Source organism: Empidonax traillii, unplaced genomic scaffold (assembly GCF_003031625.1).
Source record: "Empidonax traillii isolate 1590-97213 ecotype Southwest subspecies unplaced genomic scaffold, ASM303162v1 scaffold423:size1405600, whole genome shotgun sequence".
Taxonomy (NCBI): domain Eukaryota; kingdom Metazoa; phylum Chordata; class Aves; order Passeriformes; family Tyrannidae; genus Empidonax; species Empidonax traillii.
In genome coordinates, this window is record NW_020955616.1 from 896093 (window position 1) to 909264 (window position 13172).

The window sequence follows — 13172 nt, forward strand, 5'->3', positions numbered from 1 at the left end:
ACAGAAAGGACATTTCCTGAAGACAGGGGAATGAAGAGCTTGCTTAAGTTCAAAACTATCAAGGTGGCTGAAATAAAGCTTGAAACGGACTGTCTGCATAGCTGTTTTGGAGAAACTGAGAATGCAGAGGTTTACAGGGCCTAATTTGTAAAAAAATCGACCCATCACTCTTCTCTGTATTTAAATATATTTTGTTGTAGAAATTAAGCTTTAATAGCTAAGTGGTTTGTCCTTATAAACTACATGTTCTTTTTGAGAGACATATTAAAAGAATGAAGTTTGGGCAGATTCACTTCAAGCTTTTCGGCTGACCTTATCACAGTCACATAAGATTATTATAAATTGAAAGATCACTATGAATAATACTATGTGGATGCATATGATGACACAAAATAACCAAACTTGAATGTTTGACCAAAACAAGTGTTCCTAAGTCTAATATAGAGAAAGGAGGGGTGGAAATTGTCTTTCAACTTAGAAATACACCCCATCTGTCCAGGAAGCAAAAGCCATATCAATACTGATGACAGAACTGAAAGTGGATTGAAGTTTGGTCAGTGCAACAGGACAAAAACTCAAAAAGGAGTTGCACTTGATACAGTCTTCCACTCTACTTTTTATTTTGCCTTTGCAATTGTAGCTTTCTGCTAAAAATAGCAGAATTGAGCCACTTCACAGTGCATTTTAAAAACAAAAAGCCTTAAATTGTCTGTAAAAGAAAAATGTGAGATATTTCTCTGTGCTTCTACATTAGCTTTTCTCATTCCGATTTGAAAAGAAATCAGTAATATACTTGCAAGTTATCAAAAGAAGGTTCTGAAGGAAGCATTTCGTTGTGTTATTTTTAATTAAGAAGTCTCTTGAATAAGGCTTCAGTCTCACCTTGGTTCTATTATGGCACCAAAGTACAAGATTCAAACAGAATTCTCATTTCATTTACAGCAAAAGCAATTAACTGGTTATTAAATAAACATTTACCTTTTCTGTTATTGGAAAGAGAAGTAGCACTGCGCATACAGGTCTTGGCACCATGCTAAGCAGCTCTGGTTCCATACCGTAAACATCTACAAATTGCCAGTCAGGATGTATACCCAACTGTTTGAGGAACTAGAAAATAAAAATAATAATAATAAAAAAAATTAATTAATACATTCATATACTATCTTTTCAGAAGCATAACAGAGTTATTTACAATGTGAAATACATTGCAACAAGTCATACTTTCCAAATTTTATGGAGAATAAATATGATTCAAGTTTTAAGAAATAAGGTTGAGGAAATCATAGTGCTAACAAAGACAGACAAAATCCCCATGTTTTATGTAATTTAATAGTCTTTATGAAAGGGAAGCGGAAACACTCCCAGCACTATTTACTTAAGAATTAAAGCATTACAAACTCCTGAATGAAATATTTAACATAATCAGAACTCCACAAATATAGGGCACCTTCTATTACTCCTGTTACAATACTGCCTGGAAACTTTACAATCTAAGAAACTGTAACTTCTAGTATGCAATGAGAGTGATAACAAGAAACAGTGGTCAGCACTACAGAGAACAGCAAGAGCACAGGCTCAGCCTGACAAGCAGTGATCTTGACACACAATCAGTCTACATAACTTTATTGCAGAACCATAAAACAAAAATAAAATACTAAGGAGACCCAAAACGGGCAAAGAAGATATCCCTCTGTGTATCAAGAGGGTTTTGTTCAGGCTTGGGGAAAAAAAAAAATTAAAATATCCTTCAAAAAATTAAGTAGATGTTAAAAACTGTACAGCATAAGCCCCTGTGTAAGAGACTGACATTTGGGTAACATTTGAGCAACAGATGGCAGGACGGGAAAGATCCTTTAAACAAACATATGGAACTAATTTTTAACATGGATACACGCAAAGAAAAAGATGGAGTTCAGCCAATGACAGTCAGGTACGTAATCTTTGGCAACTAGGGTAAAAACAAGGCAAGACTGTATTTAGCAAGGACAGGGCGAAGAAATTTTCTAGGAATCAAACCAAGTTGTTGGGAACCAGGTAAAGTTCTTTAGCGGGACAAAAATCAGTATTAGATATGACACAGGAAGGCCAGAAAGATAAATGTCACAAGCAACAGCTTCAATTTTAATAAGTTACACTAATGCCTACATTTAACTTCTATATTTTTCCCTCTCTCAGTCATTTTCTGGCTCTTTCCTAGGCTGGACAAAGATTTTGGTAAAAAAAGGACTTAGTAAGGCAAAAGGAGGTAAAGTACCCCTTCCCCACTGACAAAACCATTTCCTGTTAAAGGACAACAGGCAGCTATCTGTATGGTTTTTAGACAGTGTCACTTACAGGGAGAGACCTGTGCTGCTTTGTGTTCCAATTACTCAGTGACTACCCAAGCAATTTTATTCTACTCTAAGGAACAGTTAGGGTACTTCAAGGGCTCACTCACTTTCAGCTGCTTACCTTCTCTTAACTGATACTATGAACTAAACATAACATAAAATAGCAGCCTTATATTTCTCCAGATCTGCACAAGAGAGTACCAGATTCTCTTTCACAGACACTGCTTATCACATTGCTGACTATTCTTGACTTATAGGTCTTTGAGCATTTACCTTAGGAAAAAAAAGAAAAAAATTTGGCTGTATTACAGAAGTCTTACAGGAGATCAGGAATACCACCACCACAACCCCCTCACACATCCGTATCTAGTATTAACTGTTTCAGAACTTTCTTTTACTGATTGTTATCATATTTTTGGTTGTCTCTTTTCTTGTTGTTTTAAAATACCTTTCTGAAAAATATTTCCTGTCTTTTCGCTGGTCCAGCTAACCATTATCAAAAAGCCACCTTTGAAATTACTTTACACACACCCCTGCACCCCTTATCTGCACTTTCTATAAATTTCTCATTTCCCACTGTATTCCAGAAGGCCCATCTTTCTCACCTGATTATTGCTGTTTTTAAATAGCTAAGGGAGAGCGCAGAGAAGATGGAGCCAGAATCATCTCAGCACCACAGAGTAAAACAATGACAAAAGACAGGTTAAAACACAGGCAAATTCGAACTTGATAAGGAAGGCATTTAAATTTTACAAATAACAAACAAGGCAAAACAGTAGCACAGACTGCCCAGGAGGCTGTGGAGTCCCTGTCTTTTGAGAAATTCAGAACTTGACAGTCTTCTGAGAATCTGTTTTGGACAGAGCACGGTTGGTCTGAAGAACTCCAAAGGTCCCTTCCAGACTACATCATTCTATTCTAAATGATAACAAGCTGTAAATCTGCATGTCTAAATGTTAATAGCAAAAACATTACAGTAAGAACATTCAGACATGTTCCCTATGCAGCATGTGGTACACTGCTTTAATTGCTGGTACCACTACCTTAACCTGCTAGATGTTAAGCACTGCAAGAAACACAGAGTAGTTATCTTTAATACACTATTCTGTTTAGGTTAGGTTAGTTAGGTTACTGTTAGGTTTAGGTTAGATTTATTTAATTTAATTACAGAGACAGCAGGAAGATTTGATCTGTGGGGCTGATGGAGACATGGGAAGGACAAGTGCGGTAAGACAACGTAAGGGTGCAATTTACTTTAACAGAAAACTTCTGAAGTAGTAAATGTACAATTTAAATATTGTCTGAAATAGCAACGTGCTTTTCTACTTTGTATGAAAACAAAGTGAGAACAAAAACTGAAACAAAATAGGACCTTGAAATTCAAGTGCAATTAAATTTGGACAGCATCTGCAAATACTTCAAGAAAGTCACAGTCTAAATACTAAGGAATTCTACTGAAGACTTTGAGTCTTTTAGGGTGTCTAAAAGAGCAGCACTGACTTACAGTTAGTGTTCCTGTTCTTCCCAATGAGAGGTATGTATTTTTAATAAATCCATAGAGCAGTTTGAAAACTTAATGCTCAGTATGCCCAGGCAAAGCCGTATATATTGGCCCTGGGCATCCCAGAAGCAGCAGTGCAAAGCATGCACAAAACTGGACTAACCAGCTGACCCAGGCTTCTTTCAAAACCATCCCAGCAAACAAGAGCTTTAGAATGCTTCCAGCGGAGTCCTGAGATGCAGTTACTGAGCCGCTGGTTCAAAAGAGGATACCATGTTATATTTAAGAGACCTGTTTCACTCCCCCTTTGCTGGTTCTGTGGAAGGCTTTCTGAGGTGTTGTCTTTAAAGAAGGACACACACAGAGTCCTAGTTTTCCACTTTCTGAGGCTACAGCTATAATAACAGGCTGCTTTCCAAGCATGCATGCTATCTCCAATGTTTTCCTTCTGCTTACCACAAAAGAGTTAAACTCTACTCCCTCACCTTAAAAAAAAAAAAAGTTTAGCTAAGCATTTTCAGAAGGACACCTGTGTTTCTCCACATCTGACATCCTTGCACTCCAGTGCAGTAGCTCATCCACGAGTACTGGTTCCCAACACACTTCAGGAATCGTGTGCACTGCCTTTTCAGTTATTTTGATCAGTACAGCTTTCCTTTGGGAAAGCTTGTGGGATAGTGTTTCAGAGTTCAGAAAATGGAAAGACCTTTTAGGAAGATACTGTTTCCAAGATAATTAATACTTAATCAATCTCTCTATTTGCCTAACACCCTGAAGATATGTGTTCTATAAACGGCCGAAGAGTGGCTGCATCCAGTTTCTGCCATTTGTTCTGTGTTTTGAGATTGCCCTGTAACTTTAAAGTCACAGCTGTCCAAGGGTGGTCATGGGCTAAAATAAATCTCTTTATGTAGCTGCCTCTCAATACTTAAATAGCTTAAAAAAAACAAAACAAAACAACACCAACTCCCCCCAAAAAAACCCAAACAAACAAAAAAAAACCCCAAAAACCGAAACCAAACAACAATCAAAACAAAACAAAAAAACAATCCAAAAAGTAGGATCAAAAGCCTGAAAACAATGCTGAAAGGTAATTAAGAACCAGGAAGTTCCGGCCTTATGGGGCAAGAGAAACCCAAGCCACAGCCAACTCTCAACAGTTTAATTACCTTGGAGCTACCTAAAGCCACTGCTTGAACACTGATCAGATACAGTCAATTACTCTATCCTTATCCAGATATAATGAAGGCAGGAGTTGAAATGATACCTTATCCAGGAAGTAAGGAAATTTCTTAGAATAGGTGAGATGAAGAAAGAGAAGAGAGAATGGGAAAAGGTAGGAGATCAAGAAAGAGATCCATCAATACTAAATAATGGCCAGTCTCTTCGCGAACGAAGAACCAGGGAAGGTTTTTACACCTTCCAGCCTGCGCATTGGATTTTTTTAGGTGAGACACAGTGTGCGCGGAACTGAGCCCACCCTTTAATCCTGAGGTTCATCTGCCGGGGCCAAGCACGCTTGGACGGTGGCAGCGAGGTCCTCAGGACGTAGATGGATTGCCTTACAGGGCTAGCGAGCTTCATCTGCCCGGGGAGTGTCCTAACCGGGAATCGAACCCAGATCTCAGCGTTGACAACGCTGCGGTTTAGCCACTGCACCACCAGGGACACTCAATACTATTGTTTTGCTTATTTACACTTGCTGGGCAATCAACTGTGGGTTGCAAGCCAGACTGAAGCAAAATCATGATGAAGAACAATCAGCTTGTGTTCTGATCTTTTCACTCAAAAATTTGCATGCAGTCTGGTTTGTATTCTTTGGGTAGTAGAAGAAATTGAGAACAAGATACACAGACAAGCATCATGTGGTAAACAATGGGCAGATAGACATGATTTTCTTGCCTTCTCTCTCCCATTAGTGGGGAAAAACTCATAAGAAATTCAGGAAGAAGGGCAGCAGGCCCCCCAGATGAAGGTCAAAGAGAAGAAACCGTTCCCTGTCACCACTGTACACAAAGTGGAGCTTTGTAAATGCTGAATCATCAACTCAATCTGTGTCAGAGGTGGACAACAATTCATTCTGTCAGACTGCAGAAGTGAAGGAGAGAAAAAACAAGTACTGTGACAATTACATTAGCACAGTATGGTACATTTAACGACTGATTTCGCTCATTACAATTACCACTGTGTGGCACATTTAACTGTGGTACATTCTTGCTTAAAAACACCACTACAGATACACAGCTGTGGTATTCTGAGTGAGTCACTGCCACTGGAAATCTTTAAGAAAGAATATTCCTGTTTACCCTCCCTAGCCCGCTTTTGAAGCTTTAAATAATTCTAGCACATAGGCACAGAGATGTTCTATATACACTAAGGACTTGGAAATTCCTAGACTTGCATTATTATATGAACACTTTCAGATACAGAAAAACTTCTGAGATATTTTTGAACGATTTCACATACCCTATAACTGAGAAATACCAATTTTTCTCAATTATTGCCTGAATTTCTACCACAAAGGCTGAAATTCTCAAATTTACAACTTATATTTCAAAACTAGAGAGCACACAGGATGATAAGAATATACTAAAAGCAACTGAATCTGCATTTAGTACACATCTAGTTACTATTAAAAAAGGGAATAAAATGATTGGCACAATAATCAAAACATCCTAAGCATTTGTTAAATTGTAATGAGAGTTTTAACTACAACCCAAAACTTAAGAATCCATGCATTTTACAGGCCATTGAAATTTTTAAGAGTTCACTACCACACCTAGCATGTATATTTCAGTTTGTAGAAGCACACCACTGTTTCTTTAATCCTGAAGACTTCTGCAATATTTTATGGAGCACAGTACAAAGTACTGCAAAACATGTCTGTCCTTGCAGACATCCCTTAACTCAACAGGATTTTCTAAAAATGGGTTTGCAACTTCATTTGAATCTTGAATTACTATTATTATTGGTTTCAACATAAGCAGGACATGAGTAACTTGTGACTAACAGCCCTGTTGTTACACAGTTCATCACTGTACTGATGAGATTAAAAGGAACGATGACTAATAATGCAAGGTGTATTCATATTAAACACCTTTTTTTTTTTTTTTTTTTTTTTTTTTTTTTTTTTTTTTTTTTTTTTTTTTTTTTTTTTTTTTTTTTTTTTTTTTTTTTTTTTTTTTTTTTAAATAGCCACATGTTAGTCTAGATAATAACAACTCCTGCTCAGTTAAGACTGCTCAAGAAGTCTAACTGGTCTCAAGTGGCCTTTTCTACACAGAAATATTAACAAGTAATTACTTGCAGAGCGCAAATTCCTACAATCCATATTCATCCACAAGTGACAGATATCCATCACCAATGCAGAGCCAATGAACAAGAGAGATGGATTTTAAATACACTTAGAAGTTTAACATTGATATAAGATATATCAGATTAAACACCAGTCAATTTCTACTTTACTTAATTTGTACCATGATGAGCTCATCTCAGTACTTCGAAAGTCAAAAGAAGTTAGAGAATTCGGAATTCTACTAGTGATTCATTCACACTTGTTTTCTTCCAAACTGGAATTTAGTCTCTGATTTTCAAAATGAAAAAAAAAAAACAAACAAAAAACAAATAACAGCAATACTGTAAGAATTGTAAAACTATTTGCCCTAGGAAACTATAAAGTACAAAACCACCCAGCATCAAATAACCCTTTACTCTCCTGCAGATGCAGTTTGCACATTAAAGCAGCCACAACAACAATGAAAAAAGACAAACAAGACATTCTTCACACACAAAAATTCCGAGTTTCCAAAATATTTCAACAATATAGTGTTAAGAATGTAATCTTACTTCTGGAAGCATCAGAGCCTTTTGGCTTAAACACCATTTTTAATGTTATGAGACCTGCTAAAATCAACATCTGGACCTCTAAGGCTTGTTAAAGATGCTCAAAATTATCACTGAGAACATGATGCAGGCCTGCACTATGTGTGATTTCCTTTCAGCCAGAGTTTATTTACCATGGGCACTGTTTTCTGCACTAGAACAAGCTCCTTTTCTCTAGTGTGGGTTCTACCACTCTGACAAAAACAGCAACAATAAATCATGCTAATATGGTCACGCAGAAGCAGCAAAGTGCAAATGGTAAAGTGACATTATTTCTTATGGTCGGCCAAAGAAGAATGAGACTGTGACACAGTGATGCAAGCAGGTCCTTACAAGAGAACAAAACCATCACGTACGTGTCCATCGCTGGTACATTAAATATTAATATATAATAATCATTTAATCATTACTTAATGAATTGAGACCCACCTGGAAACATATTTTATTACGTTAATAGCCAGGTCATAACTATTCTCTATTTACTGTTGGCTTTTTTTTTTTTTTTTTTTCATGTAGTATCTTTAGGTGAGAAGTTCCAGTACGGTCCAACATGAGACGACTGAGTGCGGACACGCGTTAAGTGAGGAAGGGGGCACTCTCCCTGGAGAAGCCTTTAATACGCGAAAACGAGACGAGACGGGCCCAAAGCTGCAGAGAGACTAAAGGTTACTTCCGATAAAAGCTCCTTACCTGATTCGTGACCTGAAAAGAAAGCAGAAAACAAAAGCGCGTTAAGATCCCGGTCGGATCCGCGGGCTAAGACCCCTCCCGTTCCCGGACATCCCTAAGGCGGCGATGCTGAGCCCGGCGCGGCCCCGAGACCTCTGCCCTCCGCCATCCTCCCGCCCTCCGTTATCCTCGCCCAGCAGGCTGGCTGCCGGGTGGGCAGCCCTCCCACAGCCCGTGCCGGGCACTCACGTCAGGGTTGGCCTCCAGGGGCAGCCAGCGGTGGGGCTCCATGGCAGCAGCAGTGGCGCTCCGGGTACGGGCTGGGCCAGACTCACAGCGCGCCTCTGACAGCGCCTCGCACCGCCGCGCCTCAGCCTGACCCGGGGCCGCGCCACCGCGCCGCTCGGGGGGGAAGAGGGGAGGGCGGGCCGAGGAGGAGACAACCTTCCAGAGCCTGTCCGCACCTCCGCGCCGCACCGCAGCGGCGGCCGAGGCGGCGCGTCCGGCGGTGACCGCCGTCCGTCCCTCGAGTGCTCCGGGCGGTGATGCCCGGCAGATCTTCCACTCCGCACCGTTTCAGCTCCCCCCCGGCAATGGATTCTCCCAGCGGGGCAAGGGGTGGTGCCTCCCCCTCCCCGCCGCCGGGTCCCGCGGCAGCCGCCAGGGGGCGCTCCCACCGTGGCCGCTCGGCGCTGGGGCGTGTCGGGGCCGCTCCCGCCGCAGCTGGAGCCGATCCCGCCGCAGCTGGAGCCGATCCCGCCGGGAACCAAGGGTGAGTGAGGAGCGGCAGCCAAGCGCTTCGACAGCCCGGCTCCTCCGAAACGGCCTCCAGCAGCTGAACGGAACGGCGGCACGGGCAGCGCGCAGGGAAACACACCCGTTGGGAACGGGGCAGGACGCGGGGCGAGGTGGGACAAAGGGATTCAGAGGGAGCGGCAGTCGCAGTGAGCTTCTCCTACATCACAGAATGTCCTGAGTTGGAAGGAGCCCACAGGGATCATCCAGTTCAACTCCTGGCCCTGCACAGGACACCCCAAGAGTCACACCATGTGCCGGAGAGTGTTGTGTGCTGTGACCACTTCCCTGGGGAGCCTATTCCACTGCCCAACCACCCTCTGGGTGAAGAACCATTTTCTAATGTCTTACCTGCCTCTCCCCTGGCACAGCTTCAGGCTATTCCCTCGGGTCCTGTCACTGGTTGCCAGAGAGAAGAGATCAGTGCCTGCCCCTCTTCCCCTCACCTGAGAAGACTTCAGTGTGTGTAGCAGCAAGGACCTAGGCCCTGAGGACCCCATATGACCTGCTGAAAATTACTGTTAAGATGTGTTAAACCCTATTAAAGATGGCATTTCTCTTCTAAAGCTGCAAATCCCCTCATATATTCCATCTCAGGACCATAAATGTAGCATTTCTTGGCCTTTTGGATACGATGAAGCATATTGTAATAGATACATAGCATATACAGTGTAATTACATTTTATATATGTACACATACCAGATGCGTACCAGATGCTTTCTTTCAAATTAATTCAGAAAGGCTAAAAATGAAGGAACACATTATGGCACTTGTGAGGTTGCACCCCAGGTACTGTGTTCAGTTCTGGGCCCCCTAATTTAGGAAAGATGTTAAGATGCTGGAGCAGGTCCAAAGAAAGGCAATGAAGCTGGTGAAGGGAGTCGAGCACAAGTCCTGTGAGGAGTGGCTGATGGAGCTGGGGTGTTTAACCTGAAGAAGAGGAGGGACCTTACTGATCTCTACAACTGCCTGAACAGAGCAAGGTGGGGTTCACTCTCTTCTCCCAGACAGTGACAGGACAAGAGGACATAGTCTTAAGCCGCACTAGGGTAGGTTTAGGTTGGACATTAGGAGGAATTTCTTTAGAGAAGCTGTGATTAGACATTGGAATGAGTGGTGGTGGAGTTACCATCCCTGGAGGTGTTTAAGGAAAGACTGGATGGGGCACTTACTGCCATGGTCTAGTTTACATGGTGGTGTTTGGTCGTAGGTTGGATTTGATGATCTCAGAGGTCTTTTCCAATCCAACTGATTCTGTGATTTCTCGGCCCCAGCCCTCCCCGACTGCTGCTGTTCAGCACCCTCTACAGACTGAAGCTGACCTGTGTGTCCCTTGCAGCACTTTTACAGGGCCTTGCACTTCCAGAGGCAGACATTTGGACAAGGTTTTTGTAGAAGCCCGTGAGCTGGGCCTCCCGGCCTGCCTGGCCTGTGAGCACAAAGACCTGGGGCAGCAGGAAGCAGGTGCCTGAGCATGCATTTACATCTGGGGTGAGCGGAGAGGGTGCAGGAAAGCTGGGAACTGTGCCAGTTCACCGGCTAATCAGAGTGCTGTGAGACAAGGAAGGAGTGCAGCATGAGGAACAGATGGTGTCTCTAGGTACTGTGGTACCTGGGAGCACCCAAGTGCCAGGAGGCCAGAAGGGCAGGGTGTTGGTGATAACCCAAAGGTGAAGGCCCAGGCACTGGAGGAAGCCAGTTCACAGACGCACTTCCTCCTGTCTGACTGAAGAGCTTTTTGAAGAACTTGGTGTAGTTCTTTAGAGAGTTTTGATACAAATTGCACCACCTTCTGTAAATTTTAAGGTTACTAATTGAAGAAATGACCTAATGGTGTTTTTGTTTTATTTTACTTTACCCCCTGTAATTACTCGGCAGAACTATGGTGATGCTACGTGCCTATGCTTGAAGCTTCTGGTTTGGCCTACCAACAATACTGTAGCATCTCTCTATCCAGTCTACTTGTAGCTCATGACATTTGTCTTCTAGTTTCTATACTAAGTGTCTCCTCAGAGGAAGTTCTTAGTCCTCTAGCTAAAAGATGAGCCCGTACTCTCAGGTCACCATCATAGCCTGCATCTCTGTTCTCTGCCATGAAAACCTTCATAGAACACACTTCCAAAAGGCAGAATTTTCTAAACATGCAGTTAAATTCTGTGGATGGGCACACAAGCTGAAATCACTGCATACTTCAACACCTTCTGTTCCAAATTCAAAGAATTAAAAGCATGTTTACATGTTGATGAAAATAACCCAAAAATAACTTCAAATTTCAGCAAATGAATTTGTAATTACCAAACCACCAAGATATTAAACTTCACATCCATCTCTACATCTTGGAAAAAGAAAGAAAAGTACCATAATGAATATTAGTCATAGTGCTAAAGGCACTACGGAGAGACTTAATGAAATTGTAATGTAAAATAATACATGTGAAGTTCTCTCGATAACAAAGTATGTAATACAGTTATGTAATTTAAGAACAAAGAGATTGTTAAGTCATGTCCTTGGTATCAGAGACAGATCTCGGTGGTGCATACATCACTAGTGTTTTGACAACCACGAGGTCATAAGAACACACACTATTAAAAATCATTTGCACACTTAACTAGACACTTTAGAAGGGAGAGGCCAAGACCAGACAAGCCATAAATGTATAAAGCTCATAAACACATATTATGTTCCATAATTCTCTTTTCCTGAAATATACTCTAGATTCTTTCATTAACATTAATTGAAAATATGTAATTTTAAACTAGTCAGCAATACTGTGTATTGGTTTTACTACTCTCACAGTCTCAGATTAGATCTACGGAGATTTTAGCATTACTGTATAAATATAAAGTTAAAACTAAAACTGATTACTAGAGAAGTTTAAAAATATTATTTTTAAAAGTGAGACTGGTGAAGGATCAGTGTTGCCTCAGTACTCCAGCTGCAGCACAAAGTTAATTAGATCAGTATGATCTTATTGAATATGATTCTAGTTTATAAAAGGTGTCTTTCCCCATAAAGCTGAAGATGCTGCTGTTTACCTACACAACTCACCCATAAACTGTACAGTTTTTTTGCATATGTACAGGATGATTCCACAATCCACCTGAACAAAGTATGGTCATTTTGCACAAAGTTCAATACACTGTAAGTGCTGCCTGCACATAGAACAGGGCATCGCCTGTCCTACGAAGACAGACTGAGAAAGCTGGGGCTGTTCAGCCTGGAGAAGAGAACGTTGTGTGGAGACCTCATAGATCCCCTCCAGTATCTGAAGGGGGCCTACAGGGAAGCCAGAGAGGGACTCTTCGTCAGGAACTGCTGGTGGTGCAGTGATAGAACAAGGAGTAAGGGGTACAAATTGGAAAGAGAGTAGGTTTAGATATTAGGAAGGAATTCTTTACTGTGAGGGTGGTAAGACACCGGCACAGGCTGTGCAGGGATGTTGTAGATCCCCCGTCCTTGTCCGTGTTCAAGGGCAGGCTGGATGGGGCTCTGAGCAATATGGTCTAGTAAGAGGTGCCCCGGCCTTGGCAGTGGGGTTGAGAATAGATGGTCTTTAAGGTCCCTTCCAACCCCCTGACATTCTGCGATTCTACGATTTGCGTACCTGCGCCTGTGACAACGAGCTCCAAGAAAGCCCTGTCAAGAAACCCAACTCGTCAAACTTCTCGCGCCTATCAAGAGTGACACCAGCTAGCCTTCCCCAATCCCACCGCGGACGGTCATCCACATTTCCCGCGCCCTAGGGGCGGGAACGGCGCGTGCTCCCCGCGCCGCAGCCAATGGGGGGCGGTGCCGCTGGCCCGGCCTCGCTCTGGAGGCGCTGGGAGCCAATCAGGGAGGCGGGCGCTGCGCGGCGGGGGCGGGGCCGGGGCGGGTGCGCGGCGCGAGCCATGGCGGCCGGTGGCGCGCGGGCGGTGTTGCGGGCGCTGGGGGCGCTCGGTGAGGGCAGGGGGGACCCGGCGGGAGGGACCGGGAGTGTGAGGGGATAAAGGGC

The 13172-nt window shown here is 42.6% G+C and overlaps 2 protein-coding genes across 3 annotated transcripts in view; one reads left to right on the plus strand and one right to left on the minus strand.

The window, feature by feature from the left end:
- Positions 1-8766, minus strand: part of UCHL3 (ubiquitin C-terminal hydrolase L3) — a 43558-nt gene extending 34792 nt beyond the window's left edge. Inside the window, exons 1-3 of one of the 2 annotated variants that reach the window (XM_027894274.1) lie at positions 8632-8766; positions 8404-8415; positions 979-1107 (exon numbers count right to left, since the gene is read on the minus strand). In XM_027894274.1, the coding sequence (XP_027750075.1) occupies positions 979-1107; positions 8404-8415; positions 8632-8673 (183 nt within the window). In that variant the 5' untranslated portion in view covers positions 8674-8766. Of the gene's footprint in view, positions 1-978; positions 1108-2451; positions 2503-8403; positions 8416-8631 lie in introns of those variants that run through there. The other variant, XM_027894275.1, reaches the window with a different exon arrangement.
- A 4302-nt stretch (positions 8767-13068) lies between these two features.
- COMMD6 (COMM domain containing 6) overlaps positions 13069-13172 on the plus strand; it is a 5550-nt gene continuing 5446 nt past the window's right edge. Inside the window, exon 1 of the mRNA XM_027894276.1 lies at positions 13069-13117. Within this exon, the coding sequence (XP_027750077.1) occupies positions 13069-13117 (49 nt within the window). The remainder of the gene's footprint in view (positions 13118-13172) is intronic.